Source organism: Podarcis muralis, chromosome Z (assembly GCF_964188315.1).
Source record: "Podarcis muralis chromosome Z, rPodMur119.hap1.1, whole genome shotgun sequence".
Classification (NCBI taxonomy): domain Eukaryota; kingdom Metazoa; phylum Chordata; class Lepidosauria; order Squamata; family Lacertidae; genus Podarcis; species Podarcis muralis.
Genome location: NC_135673.1, coordinates 7,813,507 through 7,838,987, shown reverse-complemented (window position 1 = coordinate 7,838,987; position 25,481 = coordinate 7,813,507). Strand labels below are relative to the sequence as shown.

The 25,481-nt window shown below is 44.7% G+C and overlaps 1 protein-coding gene across 1 annotated transcript in view; it reads left to right on the top strand.

Annotated features, from left to right (window-relative positions):
• Positions 1-25,481, top strand: part of PAPPA (pappalysin 1) — a 242,765-nt gene that overhangs the window by 133,390 nt on the left and 83,894 nt on the right. Inside the window, exon 11 of the mRNA XM_028715818.2 lies at positions 23,108-23,206. Within this exon, the coding sequence (XP_028571651.2) occupies positions 23,108-23,206 (99 nt within the window). The remainder of the gene's footprint in view (positions 1-23,107; positions 23,207-25,481) is intronic.

Sequence of the window (25,481 nt, the reverse complement as noted above, 5' to 3'; positions counted from 1 at the left end):
TGTGTAGGGATAGATGATAGATGATAAATGATAAATAGATAGATAGATAGATGATGATAGATAGATAGATGATAGATAGATAGATAGATAGATAGATAGATGATAGATAGATAGATAGATAGATAGATAGATAGATAGATAGATAGATAGATGATAGATAGATAGATGATAGATAGATAGATAGATAGATGATAGATAGATTAGATAGATGATAGATAGATAGATAGATAGATAGATAGATAGATAGATGATTGATAGATAGATAGATAGATGATAGATAGATAGATAGATAGATAGATAGATAGATAGATAGATAGATAATGATGATAGATAGATAGATGATAGATAGATAGATGATAGATAGATAGATAGATAGATAGATAGATAGATAGATAGATGATAGATAGATGATAGATAGATAGATAGATAGATAGATAGATGATAGATAGATATAGATAGATGATAGATGATAGATAGATAGATAGATAGATAGATAGATGATAGATAGATAGATAGATAGATAGATAGATAGATAGATAAATGATAGTGTGGCAGAACATTATATCAAGTGATAAGTCCCTGCACTGAGAACTTTCATGCTTGGAGCTGCCCCTGGATCTCAAGGAATGGAAATCTCATGAGCCATACTGATACTATTCCATGACCAGCCAGAATCTGGGGCCTCTTCAGAGCAAGACACATAATAACCACCCTAAGAACTGTACTGGCATGATCTTCCTACCTGTTCCCATTCTCACCTACAAATAAGGGCCTTGTATGTGTGTTTGTGTCATGGCTGAGATTGGCTGCAAACTGAGACTCTCCCTGGGCTGGGCAGCTTGCCATTTCCCTTCCTTGCCCCCACAGATGGGAACACTGGCACAGTGCATTCCCTGCAGTAGTGGTGAGAGAAGTCAAACCATCCTGTTCCAAGGAGTACATGTGTGATGTGGTGGGTAGAAAGAAATTTTAAGGGGTGCTAATCTGGAAGGAGGGAGGGGACGTGGGTGGCGCTGTGGGTAAAAGCCTCAGCGCCTAGGGCTTGCCGATCGAAAGGTCGGCGGTTCGAATCCCTGCGGCGGGGTGCGCTCCCGCTGCTCGGTCCCAGCGCCTGCCAACCTAGCAGTTCGAAAGCACCCCCGGGTGCAAGTAGATAAATAGGGACCGCTTACTGGCGGGAAGGTAAACAGCGTTTCCGTGTGTGGCTCTGGCTCGCCAGATGCAGCTTTGTCACACTGGCCACGTGACCCGGAAGTGTCTCCGGACAGCGCTGGCCCCCGGCCTCTAGAGTGAGATGGGCGCACAACCCTAGAGTCTGTCAAGACTGGCCCGTACGGGCAGGGGTACCTTTACCTTTTAATCTGGAAGGAAGGAGGAAATAAGAAGGGGTCACTGCCTTTCTCCACACAAAGGAACACTTGAATAATGACCTTATATAGTGTGGCTGTGTTGTTCCTGTGTGACAAGACAGACTGGTTGATAGTGATTAATCTAGTTTGCTTCAGAGAGTATGGGTGGCAGGAGGAAGGAGAGAGATGAATTCTTGGAGTGTATTGGGGGGATATCTCAGATGAGGGACAGGGCAGGGAGAGAAACAATTGGTTCAATTTGCATTTTAATGCAAAACTCCTTACTTCACCATTTCCAAAACAATATGCATAGGAAAACACAGCCACCCTCTTAAATGTCACAATTCTCTGAATTTTGAAGCGCAGTTCTCCGATAAATAACATTTCTAGGAATCCACATATGAAAGTATGCATTTCAATGCATATATGCGTGAAAATAGCACAGAAAGTGCGATGTATTAATGAAAGCAGTGTATAAAAATTTATGAGGGAAAATAATTTGCAAAAATGTGTGTGTTTGAGGAAAATGCATACAAAAGGGTATATATTAGGAGAAATTCATACTCAGATTTAGACCCATTTTCATGAGGACCTTTATTTAAAAAGAATTGCAAACTGATGCAGAAATGTGAAGTATGGAACAGGAGATGGGGAATTATGAGTTAGTGATAGGAACCAAAATTGACAGATGCATTCTTCCCTACTGTAACGGATCCCACCCTTGCCACCAATTAATATGTAGCAGACTCACCCACTAACTGCCCCCAGTTAAATATGGTGCTTTTCCAGGTGGAAGCTAACTTATTATTTAAACTTTATATAAGGATGTCACAGGCTTAAGCACAGTAGTATATGCTCAGCTTTTCTTAAGCTTCCGTTGCTAAAGATCTGTTGCTACACTTCAAGTAGATGTTCAGGTTTCTAGAATGGGTGGTAAAATGCTTAACTCAGCTTCTGCTACTTCAGTCTCATTCCCTTACTTAGTTATGGCAGGTGTTACAGTTAAATACTTTTGACACAGCACAACTTCTTTCACAGCTTAATACTTTGGTTCATGAGTGAGGGGCACTTTTCGTCAGTTGCCCACTCTCTTAGCAATCTTACACCTGAGGTATTCCATTTGGTATAACAGACCCAGGGGATCCCCTCACCCCTTGTTACTGGCTTGGGAGTCTTCTTTACCTAGAAGATCTCCCCCTCCCCCCCCTCACCCCACCCCGGCTAGAATGAGACCCAGGGAGACTGTATTCCCACAGCTTCTCCCTCTCCTGGCTCAGACTCAGCTCTCCAGGTACCTCCTATTTGTATACTTTCTCCAGACACTCAACCTGCTCTTCTCATCTAAGCTGTGAGGATCCTTCCTCTAGCTCAGGCACAGGCAAACTCAACCCTCCAGATGTTTTGGGACTACAACTCCCATCATCCCTAGCTAACAGGACCAGTGGTCAGGGATGATGGGAACTGCTCCAGCTATATTCTCCTCAGAGCAGATGTTCAACTCAAATTGAAACCAGTTCTCCCTCAGTCAAATCCTATCCTCATCCCTGTCTCTGTCCCCGTCTCTCAAACTAAACCCTGTTGCAAATCAAGCCCTATCTCTCATCTCAGCTCAAACCCTGTCTAACTCTCTCTCTCAAAACCCGCTCCTTTTATTCTCCATCCCAAAGTGCTGCTCCTCCCCCTTTTTTGCTAGCTGACTTTTGTACCAATCGGAGAGAGGCTGCAGCCCTCTGGTGGAATTCTGAGGGACTGCACCACCAGACCCCTGCTTTTGGGCTGAGGTCAGTGGCAGAGCATCTGCCTTGCATACAGAAGTTCACCAGTTCAGTCCCCAGCATATCCAGGGCACGCAGGGGAGAGACCTCTGCCTGAATCCCCAGAGAGCTGCTATCAGTTAGGGTAGACCACGCTGAGCTAGAGGGAGCTACGTAGATGGTCTGAGGGTATAAGGCACCTTCCTATGTTAGGCAGGGTCAGTAAAACCAAACAGCCACTCAGTTCTGTGCGAGGAGCAGCCAATCTTTTTTGATGTCAAGGTTGGCATTCCCTCATGGTAAACTGGTCAGGGGCTGTATATTAGTGGTGGGTGGAGCCAAAGGTGAAAGTGAGCATGGGCACCTCTGTCTGCCCCTTGCTGCTCTCCAGCAGTTACTCATTTTTAAAGGAAGGGAAGAAATTCAACTGGTGATGCTCCTGGTGGTGTATTATACTTTATTAAACTTGCTAGTCACTTGTTACATTAAAAGATCTCCCACATATTTTAAAGCACAAAGATGAGTAAAAAATACATTCTAAACACATTTACAGAGAAAACACATGCAATTAATGAAAAAATATACACAAAGCATCCCACAATAGCAACAGAAAGCTTCAGGATAATGAGAATATTCACCCACTCATTCTCTCTCTCACCCAGGCATATACACACTGTGCCTCCTTCATTAATCTGCCATCCAGTCACATATGCAAACACATAAACAGAGTCTCCCCCACCTCCATCATCAGCTTCTCTCTGTTCCTCACTTTGGGAGCCCTAGACTCTACTCTCTCCCATCTCTTTTAAAAAGAAAGACAGACATTTCCCAGGGATTAATCTTAAAATGGCCAAAGTGAATGCCTGTTCGGAATGAGGGCAGTGCTGATCTTGGGAGCATTGCCTTCCCTCTCATTTGGCTTCATTTCCCCTCTGTCATTTATTTGATAGCTGCACTGTGTTGCCATGTCCTCAGCACATGGCACCCATATGATTTTTCCTGGGAATTCTCTGTTTGCATACCTCTTCCGGGTTATGGGGAACCACCTTCGCATCTAGGGCCACACCCAAGGCCCCTCAAACTCTTGCAGTCAGCACTAACCCTCTAATCTACCTGTTAATGCTGAAAAATGTAGGGATAACTCCCCTGATGCTAGCTAGTTTCTTTCATCTCCATTCTGGGTGAAACAATTGCTCAAAAAGTTGCCCAAGAAGGTGCCTCTGATGTTTGTGCATTGAAGAACTGTGGCTTCCCCCCCTCCACTCACCTCTTACTAAAACATAAACAAACAAGCTCCAAGACATGCCACTGTGTAGCTTCACCAGAGTTTGCACAATTCATCTTGCAACAAAGCCTTAAGCAACAACAACAAAGATCCCTTCCTTCTTGCCTGCATGCCACCAGCCAATCAAGCTAGGATAAAAAAATATGCTAGCAGGCTCTACTTGATTGACTTCAAACCACAATAATGAGAGGAAGATGGCAACAATGAGGGAGTGTAGCTGTGGTGGTTCCAGAACAGGGCCAGCCATAGCCTTTTCTGTATAATTTGGTTTCGTGTTCTGTACAAGAAAACATGGCAAATATGAGAACAGCACTCAAAGATTGTAATGTTATTGCAAAGCCACAAATACACAGACATGCAAGTCTGTATTCTCTGGCATAATGGAATGTCATCCCCAAAGCCACATGTTCATTTTCTTCAAGCCTGGAAGTTCAGCTTCTCAAGTCAGCAGTGGAGGGCACTTAAAAAACCCCCAACAACGCACAACTCAGTAATGAAGGCTCCTTTGTTTTATTGTCCACACTGCTGTAAGAAATATTTTCATACTTGACCATCTTGGCAATGAAGATTGCAGGAATATATTTTATGATCTACTCGCCTGCCCTGTTCATTGTCATTGGCAAATTCAGGCTGCATCTTTAAGGACAGCATAAGAATCTGAGAAGAGTATTCAGAAGTATTCTGAAACATGGCTATCTCCAGCTGCAAAGGCAGAGCATAGCCAACATGGCTAGCAGCCATAAATAGCTCTCTCCTTCTCCATGAATTTGTCTAATACTCCTTTAAAGCCATCTAGGTTGGTGGCCATCACTTCTTCCTGTGGGAGCAAGGTTCATAGTTTAACCAAACCCTGCATTAAGAAGTACTTTATTTTATCTGTCCTGAACCTCCCAGTATTCAGCTCCACTGGAAGCTTCAGTCATTCCTTCTTCCTAAAATCTCTCCTCTCTAGCTTTCAAGGCCAAGAGGCATTGTCCAAGTTCAAGTACACCTTCCAGCCAGGCAAAAGCTATCATGAGCCACATAGAGATGGGGGTAGTCAGGCAAGAGGAGGAGGTGCTAAAGTCTGATAAGGACCAAGGAAGGTCCTAGTGAGTTGAGACAGGCTCCAGACCCAAGGGGTCTCAGAACTGGTAGAGAGAGCAGCTGTGGGTCCTGAGAATTCAGATTTGGATCCTGGGGAAGGATCGAATAGGATGTGGGGGAAGAGTCCAGCTCTTTCACCATTAGACACTTCCAGTCAGGCTCCACTCATGCTGGAGCTGCCTCTTCTGCTTCCTTCTGCCTATGAGTGGCCATCCTTGAGCTTGGTTCTGGGCCAGCACAAATACAAACAGACCCATGCAAGCCAAACCCACTTGGAGGAGTACCCATTTGCTTGCCCATCCTAAAGATGCCTCTCGCTTGCCACACTAAAGCTCTGACCAGCCTATTCTTTAAAAGTAAGGCACAGAGGCATGTCACTCGTTGGATCAAGATATTAGCTTTCCTAGCCATGCAATCTACCTGACATGCCTTTTAACCCTTGCCCTACTTACATACCATACTGATTTGAGCATTAAAGATTTTGGCAGAAACCATAACCCGAGTTTGGTACTGCTTGAGCCCTCTGCCCCAAGCTCCTGAATCCTCCTCTTTTCCTAACAGGTCCTCCCAGCCTTGCCCTGTTCTGGATGGCACCATGGGACCCATGACACACAGCCACCCACTAGACTGGTTGCACATAAGAAGGGAAGTGTGTTGGTTCTGGCTGAGGGCATTCGGCAGTTGGTTGGTCAGTGTTCCATCCACTTTAATAAGCCTTTCCTATGAGCCTTTCATAGCCTTTCAAAGGAAACACACCCTCCTGGATTAGGCCATCAGTCAATTTATCCCTGTCTTGCCTTCTCTGCACTGACTGTCCAAAAGACCTGAGATGCAGGCCTTTCCCAGATCCTGTGGCATTTTGCATGCAAGGCACATGCTGTACTATTGAAGCACATCTCCTAAAAAAAGGATGGGGAACCTGCAACCTCCAGAGGTTGCTGGACTGCAACACCTGATCATTTCAGACCATCGGGCATGTTGGCTGGAGCTGATGGGAGTTTGAGGATTCCCCTCCCATTATCCAAATACTCCTTTTGATTCCCCCCTCCTGTCTCATATTATGTGTGATTGGGGGCAAGTGTGGGTTTAAATGAGGGATGAGGACATCTGTGGTCCTCCAGATGTTGCTGGATTGCAATGCCCCATCATCCCTGCTGGTTCAGGGCTCATGTAGCTGGAGGGCTACCCAGGTTCTCTCCCCCTGCCCTAGAGTAGTCAGACCACATCATCTTCCACCCTTGAGTCTTCAGTGCTCTGAGCACCCCTGGCAGGTACTTTTTTTGCTTTTTAAGTACAGTAATCGACGGAGTGAAAGATTGTCAGATTAGGAAAATGGGAAGTTTCCTTATGCCAAGTCAGCCTAATGGTAACATTAGCTCTATATTGTCTACACTGATTGGCAGCAGCTCTCTGGGATTTTAGGTAGGGTTCGCTCCTTGCCCTACTTAGAGATGTCAGGGATTGAACTGAGTACCTTCCTCATTCAAAGCAGGTGCTCTGCCTTCTGAGCAACAGCCCTTCCCCAAAACAACATAGGAAGTTGTCTTATGCCCAGTCAGTCCATTGATCTCCCTAGATCAATAGTGTTTACACAGGTTTGCAGGGGCACTCCAGAGCTGGAGACATTCCCAGTCCTATCTGGAGATGATGGGTTTTGAACCTGGGACATACTTTGTGCAGAACACATGCTATACCACTGAGCTATGACTGTTGACTGTGGGGTTGGGTTGCAGGAAAACTGTACTTGGATGCAGATGAAGCTGGCTCATGTGCCAAAGGAAGTAGACTTGCCGCTGTTTTAGGGAGAGCCTGTGAGCTGGATGGTCTAGCCTCTTGAGCTGGAGTGTATTTATGTGGTGGAGGTTTTGTTACTCAGCACTTTTACAATGACAGCTGTGGGAAAGAGTATGTTTTTTTCTGATTTGCACACCACTACAAGGCCCTGTGCCTGGTATTCACAGAGAGGGGAGGGGAGGAAAACCCACATCAAACCACAACAAATGCTTAATTCTAAAGTCTTATGCATTGAAATGTAGTTTGATAATTAGATAGGAGAAGGGACACCATCACAGACAGAAACATCCAGCTTCTTTCTTTCTATCTCTATGTGTCTGTCTCATACAATATAATGCCACATATGTTTACTCACAAATAAAGGTAAAGGTAAAGGGACCCCTGACCATTAGGTCCAGTTGTGACCGACTCTGGGGTTGCGGCGCTCATCTTGCTTTATTGGCCGAGGGAGCTGGCGTACAGCTTCCGAGTCATGTGGCCAGCATGACTAAGCCGCTTCTGGCAAACCAGAGCAGCACACGGAAACGCTGTTTACCTTCCCGCCGGAGCGGTACCTATTTATCTACTTGCACTTTGATGTGCTTTCGAACTGCTAGGTTGGCAGGAGCAGGGACCGAGCAATGGGAGCTCACCCGTCATGGGGATTTGAACTGCCGACCTTCTGATCGGCAAGTCCTAGGCTCTGCGGTTTAACCCACAGCGCCACCTGCGTCCTTACTCACAAATAAGTCTCCCTATATCCTAAAAGACCAAAGGAACTACTTTCCAAAAACAAATGAATTATTTATGTCCTCACCATTTGAAACAATTGTTTTAGCCTTATGCAAATTCATGTTGATTCCAACTCAAGAGGAACTGGTTCTTCCTATTTGCAGCAGAAGCCTGTTGTAAGAATGCTGATTGGCTTGCCCTTGTGGCAGTCACAGTCACTTTCCCTCTGGCCTGCACTTCCCAGCTGGCTGTGCAGAGTGCTGACTGACTAGCCCTTGTGGCAATCACTGAGTCACCTTCCTTCCCCTTGTGCTTATCAGTTGACTGTGCAGTCTTGGTTGGCTAGCCCTTGGGGAAATTGCAAAGCCACACTTCCTCCCTGCTTCCCAACCAACTGAGCAGAGTCCTGGTTGGCTGGCCTTTACCTTTGTGGCAATCAAGGAGCCTCCCTCCGCCTCAATGTTTTAATTTTAAAAAGGAGCTGTTTTAAAAGAAAGGCACCAAGTAACCATGCCAGGTGCCTGCTTGGTTTTTGAAGATAAACCTGGCCATAGCATGAAGGAGAAGCAAAAATCTGCATTGAATTTGGATTCAGACACATATGTTTGTAGAGAATTGAATGAAGCAGGAGGCAGAGTTCACTCATTGGCTCCTGGAGGGCTGCTCCTGGAGGGCTGCACACTGGTGGCTGATACCCATTGGGATTGTTAAGACAGTCGGTAGGTGGAGCCCAATGGTAGGTGGAGCCAGAGCCAATGACAGTCAGAGCTAACTCATTCTAGCTCCCCCCCCATCCTCCTCCCCCCCTGCAGAGTTCTGCAAGGGCAACACTTAAGACTGAGGATGAAGAAGCTGCCAGGCAATGCCACCCCCTGGACTGCTTGCAAGTAAGAAGGCAGGTAGGCAGGAGCTGGTTGAGGACAGATTAAGGTTGGTGGGACAGGGCATCCATATATTGTTAAAGTAGTACTCTAAGAACATAAGAGGAGCATGCTTGATCAGGCCAATGGCCTGTCTAGTCCAGCATCCTGTCCTCAGAGTGGCCAATCAGATGCCTCAGTAGAAAACCCACAAGAAGGATTTGAGCACAAGAGTACTCTCCCCTCCTGTGGTTTCCTGCAACTGGCATCAACTTTGGTGGCCACCAGTCCCTCTTGTGGAAGTGAGTTTCATAGTTTCACTATGCACTGCATGAAGACATACTTTCTATATCTGTCTTGAACCTTCTAACACTAAGCTCCACTCTTTTCCAACTCATCACACTATCCATAAGAGCAGAGAAGGAGGGGAAGTCAGTATCCTCCCATCCACTTATCATCTAATCCACTTCGCAAGAGAATGTCAAACTCGCTCTCTAGTTTATGCAGTGCATTTTATTTGGGTATTAACCATACTGGACGCATTAAAAATGGTTGTTGGTTTCCTCAGGCATTACTCACCGGGTATGAGAAAGTTCTGTTCTTTCGACACACAGCTCTGTTTGAAGTGAAAAATTGTTCTCTTGACCTTTCTTGAATGAGAAAGTGTGGTCAGAGCTGGTATTTGCTGCTTGTGCAGCTGTTTACAACAGCCGACGCCTCTTGCCCAGGAATCTCCAGTGAAAATATTGGGGGGGGGGGTCTTAACATGGTTCCAGAAGGCACAGGAAGGTCAGCAATAAGTTTTGGAGGGAGGATGGGGTAGACAGACGGGTGGATATGGGGCTTGATTTCAGCATTGCCAAAACTGGCAACCATCAGAGTATAGGAAATCCATCACAACCATGGTCCTAGGACAGGGAGGTGGAAAATTGAGGTTTTCTCTCCATCTACTGTTGCCTGCTAACAGAGCATTTCATTATGGACCTGGCTCAGCTGAGAGTGGTTGAATCCAGCTTTCATAAATGAGATACTGCTGCTTTCCTGGCAGGACTTCTGCAACCATCATTAATCCACTCAGTCAATATTCTGCCTGTGCTTCCACTCTTGGTCAGACACCCCTTTCCCAGCATGCAGATGTTGCTGGAGGGTTCAGCTGTGAACTATGTTTTTCTCCCCTATGGGCATGGCAGTTTTGCTACTGCTATAACCACCTGTTTGATGGTGCCCAGACTGTATCGCCTGCGTTTACCTATGCCATTGTGAAATACTACATTGTTATTTTTATCATTACATTTATATTCCACTTTTCCATCAGGGAGCTTAAGGTAGCATGTACAGTTCTACCCCTCCCCAGTTTCATCCTCACAACATGCTGGCTGGGGCTGAAGGGAGCAACATCTGGAGGTTCCCAACCCTTTGTTTATGAGTATTCCATGGCCATTGAACATGCCCAGTCCTCATCAGGCAGTTTCAAGAGTTCTCTCCTTTAGTTGCCCTCTCTCAGGCTAGTAAATTCCAGAAACACCCAAAGGGCCACAGGTTCCCCATCTCTGATTTAAATCCACTCACTTCCATGAGAGGTGGAATTTGCCACTGTGATCTGCTTCTCTCAAACTCCTTTCTCTGTTATTCTCTGCTGCTGAGATCTAGCACATCATTTTATTTTGTTGGAGCACAAGCATCCTGTCCTTGCCTCAATGGACCAAAGGGTTGGATGTTCCTTCTCCAGAACTTCACCCTGTTTGCCAAGGAGCTGTGTGCAATTCAGCTGGCATCCGCCAGCTTGTGGATGTACATGGAAACTTGATCCTGCTCGCTTGTCCAAGTGGAAGCAAGCCATTATTTACACTTCATTCACAAGAATGGTCCCCACTAGGGCAATCTCAAGCAGGAAAAAGGAACAGATGACACAACTTATTTTGAGCACAACAGATTTGCCTTCCAAAGTACCAGGCTTAAACAAACAGTGGCCTTGTGACATCCAATGTTAAATATAGCAACTGATTGCAAAATGTCCTCATGTACTGGGCAAGCTTGTACTTTCTGTTTGACCTGTGTATCTTTGTCAAACCTTACGGTTCCCAAGTACCATTTGGGCCTCTGCAGTGGATTTAGAAAACAGGAACATAAAATAAGCCTTGTTGGATCAAACCAAACTGTTAAAGGGATAGAGACACAGCAACCCTCCAGAAATTGTTGGATTGCCACTCCCATCATCCCTGACTTGTTCTCCATGTTGGCTGAAGCTTATGGGACTTGGAGTCCAACAACAACTGGAAAGCCACAGATTCGCCATCATTGACTTGGGCAGTACAGCAGCAGTGAGGAACATGTAAGGAAGCAGTAGTTTCCTTGCCATCCTGTGTTAATTGCAACCAGCACTGTTTCCATTCTGTTCCTGTTAGCTTCTGAAACCTTGCTGTCCAATATTACATAAATTAATGTAATTAATTATACAATTAATTTCCAGCAGAAGGGAAATGTCATGAACAACACAGAAAATAAGGTAATAAAAGAAAATCAATAGCAAATATTTGTTTACATGATTTCTGTTTCTGACCTCAGATGAACAAGCAGATTGTGGCAATTGCCACTCCTGTTCCTAATTGAATTCTCTGCCATCCATAGCTCCACCTCCCATCACCCCCCAGGCCATGCTGGCTGGGTTTGGTAGAAGTTGGAGAGCCCTTAATCACTATCCTTAATTGCTATGTCATGCATAGTGCATTTGTCAGAGTCTGGTCCTGCATAGCTGAAAGGTATGGCCCTCTGCTTGCTGTTGGACACAAATTCCCATCAGCCTCAGTCAGCATGGCTAAAGGTCAAAGATGAGGGGAGTTCTAGTCCAGCAACATATGGAGGGTCCCAGTTTTCCCATCCCTGATCTAGACCAATAACTTGTTTCCAACAGTTGCTAATATGTTCTACCATATTTATGCCAAATCTGCATGTGCAGGGACAAGAATTAAGATTCAAATGAATTGAAATCTGCAGCAAACTGGTGCATTCTCCAATGCTGGGACTCAGTATTAGAAAGCCAGAAATCAAGAGGAACAGAATTCAGGGCCCAGTGAACACACGGAATATAGTAAAGGCACAGGGCAAGTGACAATCTGCTCATAGATTGTACAGTGGCAGAGTTGACTCCTAAAAAAAAAGTAACTTCCCATGGGTCACCCTTTGTTTGGCAAGCTGCATATGATTGCACATTTGCTTGTGAGCTGCTGATGTCATCCTCAGGACCAGAGTCAAAGAGAACGTGTTGGCTCAGAGAATTGGCTCAGTAGCTGAACAGGATGACCTTGTTCATAATACTGCGCAGGAGGCAGGATGGTTTCCAAATCTTTGCACCAAATCAACTTCTTTAGGCTGTATCCTGGGACTAAGCCCTGTTGAATACACAGGGACCTGCTGCTGAGTAATCATGCATAGGATTACACTGGTGAAACTGAAGTCTACGTAGTTGCTCCTGGACAAAGGAGGAGTGGAACTCCATATAAAATTAGCCCATTGGTTCAATGTGGAAAAGTCTCCTTTTGGCTGAGCCACAGCAGTCGCCTCCAGATGACCTGCTTATTGAGCATTCATCCTGATTTATTTACACAGACTTTGTAGGGAGGTCAGACAAGACTGGCTATTTATTGCGCTTTCATTGTGATTTGTTTGTGGGGAGGTCATCTGAGGTTCCATCAGGCAACTGTGATCCATTACATTTCCTTATCACTTTTCTTACTGCAAAAAGTCTGAAATGGGGGGAGGGGGAGGGGAGCAGATTAGATGCACCAGAATGACAAATCAGCTTTCATTCTGTGAATTGAATTTGCTGGCATGTGATTGAATCTCACCTGAAAATAGCAACAGACTGGAAGCGCTCAGTGTCTGTGTGGATCAATAATTGGGGTTTTTATTTGTTTGTTTTCTTACTAGCATGGCAGGCAAATGCTTTCCCCAAAAAGTTAGCAATCACAATGAGGCTTGTATTTATTCCCCATCCCTTTAAATTGCTTGAGCTAAGAGACTTGCTCACTCCCCATTTGGGATGGCTTGGCAAGGATTGTTTGTCAAGTTGGTTGACAGATTGAGCTGCACACTTGAAGGACATCCAGAATGTTCTCAGTTGAAGCCAGCTTAAAATTCACATGATCCAGTTAGGGGTAGTTTAGGGAAATGGTTCAGTTTCAATTTCAGTTTCTCTCAGTTTCTCAATCTCCCAGTATTAAATTCTCAACATTTGCACATCAGTTTGCTAATTCTTTTTTTAAAAATGTCCTCACCAACATTTTAGCCTGAATTCATTCTAATGTACATCCCCCCCAAAGCAATTTCCTATGAAACTGTGAATTAAGTAGGGTTGCCTTTGAATGGAAATTATATTTCTCCCTGTCTTTATTTATCAGGTAGCCTTATTTACTATGGACAGCCCCTATTTTCTACTCCCTGTCCTTGGTAAATCTCTGCTTCCAGTTTATCTTCAGCCGTTTGTTTATTTCAGGGACATACACCCATCCCACTTCAATAAATTCCAAGGGTAGCTTACAATGATTTCAATTCACAATAAAAACTAATTAGATTGCAGACATTAAAACACCACAATGGAAAAGAACAACAGGAAAGCTGTTGGCAGGAACAGCAGTAACTTAAAAGCAGCACAAAGCTCCCAAAAAACTTGTGCCTTTGGGAGATGCCTTGCTAAATAGTTGATGTGACTTTCACAGAGATGTCCAGCCTCTAGCAGTTAACAGTGCTGTCCTATACATATAGGAACATAGAATGCTGTCTTATAATGACTCAGACCATTGGTCTATCCAACTCAGTATTGTCTACACTGACTGGCAGCAGCTCTCCAGGGTTTCAGGCAGAGAATCTTTCTTAGCCCTACCTAGAAATGCTGGGGATTGAACTTGTGACCTTCTGCATGCAAAGCAGGTGCTCTGCCACTGAGCCAAAGCTGTTCCCTTGAAACTCTTAGTTGGTGGGCAAGCATGCATAGTATCACCAGAGCACATCCATGGGATTTCATGTGCGTGAACACACACGGTCCCACTACACATGAAGTTAGTCACATTAGATATTGGCAAGAAATGCAGTGCTGCTTGCATTTTCATAAAAATGACACCACAGCTAATCCACAGTTATCAAACCAATAAACAAACAAAAATGTAGCCAGCCTTCTGAATTCGCACTTCTCTGAATTTTGCAGTGCTCCAACCAAGAAATGTGAACAATAATGCATATATCAGTGGAAAGTGTGCATAGAAATGAAAAGAGATGGCAGAGGAGATGTGATAGCCTTCTTCAAATATCTGAAGGGCTGTCACATGGAAGGTACAGCAAGCTTGTTTTGTGAGGGTAGATGGAACCAATCAATTCAAATGGAAAGGAGATTCCAACGAAACATCAGGAAGAACTTTCTGAGGGTAAGAGTTGTTTGACATTGGAATGGACAACCTCAGAAGGTGGTAGACTCTTCTTCATTGGAGGCATTTAAGCAGAGGTTGGATGGTCATCTGCCAGGAATTCTTCAGCAGTTATTCCTGCATTGCATGGGGCTGGACTAGATGAAATTAACACAGAGAAATGCATTGTATCAGAGGTGCCAACTTGAATAAAATATTGTGGGGGTCCGGGTAATCGATCACACGACACAGTGCATCCACAGCATTTGAATGGGAATACCCCTTAACTTTGTAGGGACTCAGCTCCCTCAAACATTTTGTTGTGGGGGCTGTAGCCCCCACGGCCCCTAGGAATTGGCTCGTATGCATTGCATTAAGGACAATGCTTTGCAAAACTGGGTATCTTCTTCAAAGCATCAAACAAAATTGCATTTGTTAAGAGAAATGTGCACTCAAAGTGCTGGTAATCTTCAGGATTTTTTATTTTTTATTTTATTTTTTGGCTGCAGTAATGCGGAAACCGGGATACATGATTGCAAAAAAAGAAAAGAAAAGAGAGAAACAAGAAATTAGAATTGACAGATCTGCCCATTCCTAAGTCTTCCACAGGGGTGGAGAAGACAAGCAGCAACACTCTGCACTGGAATGCCTCCGTCTCACAGAACTTGAAGAGAGGGGGGGCATTCCTCCAGCAGCAGAAGTGGTGGGGTGGGCAGGGTGCTGCCTTGGGCACCTCTGCAGCCTTAGGTAGCTGCTTCATCTCACCTCATGGGCAGGCTTGCAGTGTTTGCAGAACAGACATGTTGCAGGCTAGAATGGAAGCTTGCCTGCTTATTTATTTATTTGTGTATTTATTTCCTGCAAGATGTACATCAGCTGTCTGGTCTTCTGTTAACATTTTGAGACGTGTACATATTGTCACCCCTCCCTTGCCTCCCCCACCCCAGGCATGAAGTCGCGTTGCATTGGAATTGGCTCCACGCAGGTCGGGGACACTTTGTATGGGGAGGGGGCAGTGGGAGAAAGAGCATGAGTTGTGCACAACTGCTATATCACTTTTCCTCTTCACCCGCACCCCACCCGGACAGATTCCTGGGGCCTGTGGGGCGATAGAAAGAAAGCTCAGAGAGTAGGAGCTACTTTTTGTGGAGGGGGTGGGGGGGAGTGGAGAGAGTTGACATGTTGCCTTATCATTAGCAAATGCTGGGCTAAATGAGTCAAAGGGAAACCTCATGGCATCCCCCTGGGGTTGGAAACATAATCTGTGCCTCCCTCTGCCCTCGTTCACTCTGTCTCCTGCTCTCCACACACACACGCCCGCCCGCCCGCCCGCCTCGCACACATACATACAGTGTGTGGGTGGAAGGAGGACAGGGCTGGATTTAGAACCCACTGAAAAGGCAGAGACAATGTTAGATGCCTCTAATTGAAAGCAGCTTTGGAGGGAGAAGTTTGATACAAGATGCCAGGAAAACAGACGCAGAGGCTTCCAGTTGAGAGGAGTAGAAGGCAAATTTGTCATCCGGCATCACATGGACAAGTAGGGAGAAAGAACCCTGTAAAGCTTAGTTGCCCAGGAGTCCAAAGGGCCACCCATGATAACCTTCCCGAGTATTTGAGACCCTTCTCCCAATTTGGCACTCCTAGTGGTGCAGAGCCTAGGACTTGCCGATCAGAAGGTCGGCAGTTCGAATCCCCGCGATGGGGTGCGCTCCTGTTGCTCGATCCCTGCTCCTGTCAACCTAGCAGTTTGAAAGCATTTCATAGTGCAAGTAGATAAATAGGTATTGCTCCAGCAGGAAGGTAAACGGCATTTCCGTGTGCTGCTCTGGTTCTCCAGAAGCAGCTTAGTCATGCTGGCCACATCACCCGGAAGCTGTACGCCGGTTCCCTCGGCCAATAAAGTGAGGTGAGTGCTGCAACCCCAGAGTCGGTCATGACTGGACCTAATGGTCAGGGGTCCCTTTACCTTTAGTGGTGCAGCATTAAAACTGCTGGTGCATTTTTGCAGTGCTAAGCAGGGTCTGGTCTTGTTTCAAATTGGATGGGGAACTGTGTGTTGAGATTCCTGCACTGCAGGAGGTTGGACTAAATGACCATGGGTGTCCCTTCCAACTCTACAGTTCTGTGATTCTATGATCTACAAGGGCTGTAGCTCAGTGGCAGAACATCCATTTTGCATGTAGAAGGTCCCAGGTTCAATCCCTGAAACCTTGGAGAGTGGCCGCCATATGGTGTAGGCAATACCTAGCAGAGGGTAAAAGAGAATGCACCCTTAATACAGTGTTAGGTTCTGCCCACTGCCTCATATGTGGTCAGCTGTATGTTTACCCTTGGATAAACAAGTGCCCCCATCTCTGGTGAGTGTAGGTAATGCTTCAGTAAAAATGTTCTGAGAACATCTGAGATAGGTAACAGTATTTATGGTATTCTTTCTGCTTGTTTGTTTGTTTGTTTGTTTGTTTGTTTGTTGTTTGTTTGTTTGTTTGATTTCTGTACCATTGATTGTTTAATTAGCCAAAGGCCTGGGAGAAGAGTGATGTTTTTGCCTGGTGCCTATAGATATATAACAATGGTACCAGGTAAGCCTCCCTGCAGAGAGCATTTCATAAGTGAGGGGCCACCACAAAAAGGCCCATTCTAGTAAACATGTTATATAATTATGAGACTATCAATGGCCACAGCATTATTCCTGGCTATATTCTCCCTCCACTGTCAGAGGCAGCATGGCTCTGAATACTGGTTGCTGGAAATCATAAGTGGCCAATTGTACTCATGTCCTGACCTAAGCATAACATTCAATCATTTCATGGAGAGAGAGAGAGACCAACTCTTGCAGTAAACAGCTTTTTCAACTCTACATCAGAGAATTTTGGACAACAGATAGAGATGCTTGTCTCTTCAAGGTTGCTTTGCATGCTTCTGGGCTGATTAAAGACCCTGGTGACCCTGTACCAAGTTAACAAGAAACGTCCCCATGGTTCCAAGCCACTGTTTTAATATATGTTAATTATCTTAATGACTTATAGACTGATTCCTAGACCACATCCAGGGTGCTCCACCATCAAAGATGAGGTGTCAACCAGCAAGATGGCACCCCATTTATAGGTTTTGGCCAATGTTAGTCCTACTCAGAGTAGACCCATTGATGTTAATGGGCAAGTCTAATTTAGACCTTTTGATGTAGGTGAGCATCCTCTGAGTAGAACTAGGTTAGATGTGACCCACTTTGGAAGCTGAGCTCAGCAGATTCCTCACCCATCCCTACCTGGGAAGGTTTGTTTTCCAGTATTTCAGTGTCCCTAATTTTTCAGTATTTTGATCAGTGCCAGGGCAATTGGGAGCTGATATTTTAATTTTGAGCACCTTCACATGATCCAAACAACATCAAAACCATGGTTGTTGGTGGTAGATGAGCCTAACATTCTCCTTTCCCTTCCTCCCCCACAACAAACACTCTGTGAGGTGAGTGAGGCTGAGAGGCTTCAGAGAAGTGTGACTGGCCCAAGGTCACCCAGCAGCTGTATGGGAAGGAGCAGGGAAGCAAACCCAGTTCACCAGACTACGAGTCTTATCACTCCTAACCACTACACAACACTGGCTTGGCTCCCTCTTGGGTCAATTTTTGTTCTTACAAAAGGATTGGGCAGATTCTTAGAGGACACAGCTATCAATGGTTGCAAGTCATGATGACTATCAACTTCATTCACTGTTAGAGGCAGTATATCTCTGAATACAGGTGTGTATCTTGTGTATCTCTGAATATAGGCGTGCACAGCACATTTTGTTAGGGTGTGCACCTTGTGAATTTCCTTTTTAAGGCAAACATTAATTGAATATATACTCATACTCAGTCATAAAGGGGATTGTTTTTATTCATCCAATAAACTAAAGAAACCAAAACTTAACTAATTTTTTAACGACTAACTAAATTTTGCTTTAAAAATACAAACTTAAAAAATGAGATACAAAATACCAGAATTTTGCTGTACTGATAACAGACAAAGATACAGTCAGTTTTTGTTATCTTTATATTTAACTAGATACAGTGGTACCTCTGGTTACATACTTAATTCGTTCCGGAGGTCTATTCTTAACCTGAAACTGTTCTTACCCTGAAGCACCACTTTAGCTAATGGGGCCCCCTACTGCCGCTGTGCCACCGCTGCACGATTTCTGTTCTCATCCTGAAGCAAAGTTCTTAACCCGAGGTACTATTTCTTGGTCAGAGGAGTCTGTAACCTGAAGCGTATGTAACCTGAAGCGTATGTAACTCGAGGTACCACTGTAATGAGCTAACCCAAACTTGCCAAAACAGTTTAGGATTTCTTCATCTTCCTGTCCTAGAGAATGACTTCCTCCTTCTCACTTACTGCTACCACTGCAGCCCATTACTCTTTGCCCCTGCTGCTTCCAAAGACAGATGCAAGCAGAAGCTGCATATCTGTTCCAGACCCACACCAGCCATTTTTTTCCTGCCTGCATCTCTCTCTGCTTCCTCTCTCCCTTACAACTTTGCCTCTCCCCTACCACTGCTTCCCCACAGGTTGTGGCAGCTGAGTGAGCAGGATTGCTACTTCATACTCTTTCCTCATCGCCACAATCCCTCCTTTTTTTAACATTAAGCTGTGCACATGTCTATGCTTCTGAAAAATCAGTTGCAGGGAATTTCAGATGAGCAGAGTGCTGTTGTGCTCAGGGTTTGCTTGTAGGTTCCCCAGAGGCACCTGACTGGCTACTGTGAGAACAGGATTGGCCTCCCCCAGCAGAGCGCTCCTTATGAGTATTCAGTTGAAATGGAGACACCAGTTTTGGGCAATACCTATGTTTGCCTTAGCATGAAGTTGGTTGCTCCTTGTTGCTTTCCTTGCGTTGCTTTGAGGGTGGATCTGGAGAATAAACCTATTATTGGCTTCCGGCCACATTGGCTATGTTCTTCCTCCACTGCCAGAGTTGCAATGGAACACAAGTAGGGTAAGTGCTGTTGCACTCAGGTTCTGTGGGTGGGCTTCCCACAGGTACCTGGTTGGTAACTTTGAGAACAGGACGCTAGACTAGATGCGCTGTTGGCCTGATCTAGCAGGGCTTTCTTATGTTCTTTTGACCTCCACTTTCCACAAGATGGAGAGTGATAAGGGTGGACATTAGTGTGTCCAACCCACTCTTGCTTCTTGTGTTTTGGTTTTACACACAGCAGAACACCTGTGTAGAACTGAAGTTATGAAGAAATCATTATTCCATGGTAAATAAGTCAGATAAATAATAATAATAATAATTTATTATTTATACCCCGCCCATCTGGCTGGGCTTCCCCAGCCACTCTGGGCGGCTTCCAAAAGAATATTAAAATACTATAATACATCAAACATTATGTATGGTTCCAAATACCTCATGTTGGCAATTAATAACAGTGGCTTGGCTAACCACTGCTGGAAATGTCTAAACCAGACATATATGAAATGTGGCTATCTCAGGTTTGGGACTTGGCATCAATGGACAGATTGTCTGAAAGTTACAAGGGCAGACAATGACCAAACAAAAAGGCAATTTCCAGAAGAAATGATGTGACCTTATTAAACAGTAACAAATCATAGAAACAAAGGAAGCTGCCTTCTACTGAGTCAGAGCAATGATGCACCAACAAAGTCAGGCAACAGTTCTCTAAGGTTTTAGACAGAAGTCTCCTCTGGTCTTACCTGCAGTTGTTGGGAATTGAATCTGGGATGTTTTGCATGCAAAGGCAGATGCTATGACACTGACTTGTAGCTTCCCATGGTACAGCCTTTCAGATCCAGAAACAGAACTTTAAAAGGGCCCTACCAACCAGATCCCCCCCCCCCTCTGTGTTTTAAGATTTCTGCTTCTGGGTTGCAGACAGAACCCAGGAAAAATGCTGAGGTGGGGGGTTTTTTTGGAGGGGGGTAGTAGCAGCAGCAAAAATAAAAACATAGATATTTTAAATTATCAGAGCTTTCCTGAACCTCAACAATGGTTTGTTTTGGGTTTGGCTCAAGTTTTTTAGTGGAGGTTTGGGTCAGCTTTTAATATCGTTTCTCACTCATCCATTAAGCGACACATGAACTATGCCAAACCCCAGCTCTCCCATTCCTCTCTGTGTTCTTGGGGGCCAAGTGGGTTTCAGAGAGAGAGAGGAGAGGAAAAGAGAAGAGAAGAGAAGAGAAAGGAAGAGAAGAGTCACGCCACAATGTCCATAGAATTCCAGAAAGGCTGTCCATTTGTGTCAGCCATATAAACTGCAGATGTGGGTAAGATAAATCCCCTAACTGGATAGGTATTTAAGAAAGAAAGAAAGAAAGAAAGAAAGAAAGAAAGAAAGAAAGAAAGAAAGAAAGAAAGAAAGAAAGAAAGCATCCATTCTCCCCAATGAGAGGCAGCCTGCTGAAAATGCAAGAAAGGAGAATTGCAAAATGATACATGTCGAATTGCTGGAATGAATTTCAAATGCCAAAGATAGTTTATGTAAAGTCCTGCACTGTTGTAAAATGTAACCCTATCCACTGGCAAGCCTTGTTGAGGTTCGGTTCCAGTCAAGGTTTTCTTTTTCCTTCCTCCCGCTGCCTCCTTATTTTTAAACAAAACTGAAAAACTTCTTCCAGCCCATTAAAGTTGATTTATGTTTTGCCCGTAGATTCCTTTGCTCTCAGCCTTTGGGGATTCAAATTAGAGAAATCATTACCTCACTTTTGGCCAATCCAGCATCTCTGTTTCCAAATATGCGGAGCGCTACTTTTGCATTGCTTTGACTTTTTTCCTCCTGGACATAAGGGAACTATTCTTACTTGAGCCACTGTGGAACTCATTTGCCATCGACATCACCCCTGTCTTGAAAATATCCCCACGGAAGCTTCTCTGCTTACCATGTTTTCTTTAATACAAAAGTGTGAGAATACAGGAGGAAGCTTAGAAGCTGCAGAGCTGGAAATATCTGGGAGAAGCCTGAAGGGGAGCTGATGGGCAATGATTTGGGCCAAGGATGGGGAAGCCATGGACCTCCAGATGTTGCTGGACTGTAACTCCCACCATCATTGATCGTTGGCCATGCTGGCTGCTGGGACTGCTGGGAGTTGAAGTCCAACAACTAGAGGGACAGAGGAGGAAAACCTGTCTCCCTACATGCTTTGCTGGGCTCCACCTCCCATCATCCCTGACTACTGGTCATGCTGGCTTCTGGTGTTGGGTGGGAGTTACAGTCTAACCCAGGGGTTGTCAGCCTGGTCCCTACCGCCCACTAGTGGCCGTTTCAGGATTCTAGGTGTGCGGTAGGGGGTTCTATGGCACAAGCTGAATCCTCCTTCCACTGAGCACTGCTGGGCAGTAAGAAAGTTTTGCCATCAAGAAAGATGCATTAGTGGGCAATAGGTATAAAGAGGTTGACTACCTCAGGTCTAACCACGGATAGAAGGCAATAGCTTCCTCACCCATGCTTTCAGTGGTGCAAAAGTGCCCACAAATAGACCTAGACAGGCAAGGCCCTTGCCTCATCCAACCAGGGTAGCTGTAGTCCAGCCTGGATTACAGATCAGTTTCATAGATCTATGGACTGTGGCATTGTAGATGAGAGCTGAGCTTGGCCCCTACTGAAAAGTAACACCACCATCCACTGCTCACCATTGAGAAGCATCCAGCGATCTTGCAGAGAGGGCAGAAAATAACATTGTGGTCAGATTGGGCCAGCAATGGGCCCCTTTGAGCCCCTGAGGCCCTTGACCAATGCTTAACCTGTCCAACTGTTGGTGCCTGGCCTGTGGACAGGGGCAGGAAGACCAGAGGGGGCACTGGTTACACCACCAAGTTAGGCTTACATTCTCTCTTCTGAGACTGTCCTTTGCTTTACTACAACTCACCCTATTTACCATGGCTAGTTCACATTTGTTTGTTTGTTTATCCCCTGTTGCCTGGTAAATAAACTGTTTAACAGACTGCATTTGTTGATGGTAGACTCACCTTGGTTAGAGGTTTTTGAGGAGAGACTGAATGGGCCATCTATCAGGGATGTTGTAGCAGCAGATTTCCTGCATCTGCTGGGTGCTGGAGTAGACAAACACCTTCCAACTCTGTGGTTCTGTTTGTTTATGACATGTATATCATGCTTTTCCTCCAAGCATCTCAATGCAGTGTATATGATTTTCCACCCCCCACTCTATTTTATTCTCACCACAGCCTGTCAGGGAGGTTAGACTGACAGAATAATGACTGGCCAAAAGTCCCCAGTGAGTTTCATGTCCAAATGGAGATTTGAACCTGGAGCTCACTAACTCACAGCCCAGCAATCTATCCACTACACCACACTGGCTCCATTTTTATTGTTTTGTGCTTGAGAGATGCATTGTGCATTTGTTTTGCAACTCATTCCTCCATAATCTCCATAAACATCAGAAATAACTTTCTGAGAGTAAGAGCCGTTCAGTAGTGGAACGGTCTCCCTCAGAAGGTGATGGGCTCTCCTTCCTTGGAGGTTTTTAAGCATCTGTCATTGATGCTTTAGCCGAGATTCCTGCATTTCAGGGGGTGGACTAGATGACCCTTGGGGTCCCTTCCAACTCTAAAATTCTGTGATAACCATCTTTAGCTTAATTGTCTTATTCCCCCAACAAATATTAAACAAGAAATGTATAAAGAACTTATCCTTTTCTTATTGCAGCAGGGGAAGACAATCTGATGCACTCCAGATGCTTTGGACTACAGCTCCCATCATCCCTGACCATTGGCTATTTTGACTGGGACTGATGGAGTTGTCCCCAATGCCTGAAGGGTGCCACATTGGCTACTCAATCATTTTATAGACTTTACCATGACTTTTTATAGAGCTCAGTTCGACTTCATGCTGATTCTCCTTCTTCTTTTCTCTTAGGTGTGCCGAACCAAAGCGAATGACTTCAGTGATGGAATATCTCAGCATGCTTGGTACCCATGCACTGCCAACAACACCCAGACTGTTTTCTGGCTCAAGGTAAGATATTGCATGGGGTGGGGAGAAAGAAGGAGAGAGCGAGAGAAAGAGAAACTATTCACTGAAGGTTTGTAAATTTTCCAAGTTACAAATAGATACAAAGTCCAGAAAAGGGAGAGGGGGTTGATACATTTTGATTTCTCAGTTTTCCATGCTTGTTCAATTTTTACATTTCTGCATAATTTCATTTTTTTTAAAAAAAGAAGCCTTCATGAAAATTCACCGTATTTTTATTTTTATTTTTGCAAATTTCTCCTAAAATGTACATCTTCGTGAGCAATTTTGCCTGATGTGCTCATCTTCGCCATCAATTGTCACTGGTATAGCACCTCTGTAAACCATAATGTATACTGCTTTATGGCACACAATGTAAACTTTGTGGTGCCATTTACAATCAAGTGGTATAAATACACCATAGGTGCTATTTTCTGCAACACTTACATTTTTATGCATTTTTTTCCTCTGATGTACGCATCTTGGTACTTTATTGGGCTGTGAAACTACATCCCCAAATCCTGGGAACTGCAAATTTTGAAGGACGGCTTGTGTCTCATTTGACATATTGTTTTAAAAATTGCATGTTGGGTAGGGTTTACATTAAAATCTGAACCAAAACTATTTTTTCTTCCATCCCACACACTCATTACATACACATGTCTTTCCTTTCCCTATGGCCTTTCTTCCTCCCAGAAACAGTTTCTCTATGGGTGGAACAACATACTTTAGTGCAAGCATTGTCATGTTCATAATGCATCTATTATCTCCCATGTGTCATAAATCAACAATTCATTGGCCTCAGACAAGACCAGTGTTGTTGGCAATCACAAATTAGCTGGGAGAGTTGTTTTTGTGGTGGTGAGGCAGCTGGTTGTCCACTGTGAAACCTGGGTGCTGGAGTAGATGGGTCTTTGGCCTGAACCAGCAGGACTCTTCTTGCATTCTTCATAACAAAGAATGGAAGAAGAAAAAGAGAGGAAGAGAAGATGAAAGAGGGAGGGGAAAATAAGTTCATTTCCCTGTCAGCTATAAAGCATTTCCCTTAGTTAAGGCACACTTTGGCAATTCACTGGTCAAGAAGAAACAATATATTTTACCCAAAAAAATGTTATTAAGAACTAACCCCCTCTAAAAAAATACACATATTTCTCGTTTTGTAATGCAGGCATATTATCCTGAGATGGCAAGGACTGAACATGAGCAAATTGGGTTCAGATTACCTTAAGGACAACCATATAGCCCAGCTTGATCACTGAGGTCTTCCAGAGAAATTCTGGCCTTAACCAGCATTTGGGCATTTGGTGTCATCAGTCCCATACTGTGGAACTTTCTCCCAACAGAAACTCAGCAGGCAGCCTCACTTTTGATTTTCAGGCATCTCTTGAAGACTTTTGTTGTTGTTAATGTTGACAGGCTTATTCAGAAGTTTACAGTTTTCTGGGGTTGCCATTCATTTTAATGATGGTTCTATATTGCTTCTAAATGTTTTGTTTGATTGATTGCTTTTACATTGCTGTACACCTGTTGCTTTGCAGGAGAATGATATGCATATGCATATGCATATATATATACACACACACACACACATACACACACACATAGTGGGTGGCACTGTGGGTTAAACCACAGAGCCTAGGACTTGCCTATCAGAAGATCGGCAGTTTGAATCCCCACAACAGGGTGAGCTCCCGTTGCTCGGTCCCTGTTCCTGCCAACCCAGCAGTTCGAAAGCACATCAAAAAGTGCAAGTAGATAAATAAGAACCGCTCCGGCAGGAAGGTAAACGGCATTTCCGAGTGCTGCTCTGGTTCGCCAGAAGCGGCTTAGTCATGCTGGCCACATGACCCGGAAGCTGTATGCTGGCTCCCTCAGCCAGTAAAGCGAGATGAGCACCGCAACCCCAGAGTCGTCTGCGACTGGACCTAATGGTCAGGGGTCCCTTTACCTTTACCTTTATACACACACAAAAAAAACCCCCACAACCTAGCACCTGTTAAAAGAAAGAACATATTCACACAGTGCATCGTTACACAATAGAACTCACTCCTATCAGAGACAGGGATAGCCACCAACTTGGGTGAATTTAAAAGGGGATTAGACAAATTCATAGAGGAGGAGAGGACTACTGATGGCTCCTAGCCAGGATGGCTCTGCTCTGCCTCCACAGTTGGAGGCAGTAATGCTTCTGAAAACCAGTTGCAGGAAGCCACAGAGGGGAGAGTTCTCTCATACTCAGGTCCTGCTTGCAGGTTTCCCAGAGGGATCTCCTTGACCGAGA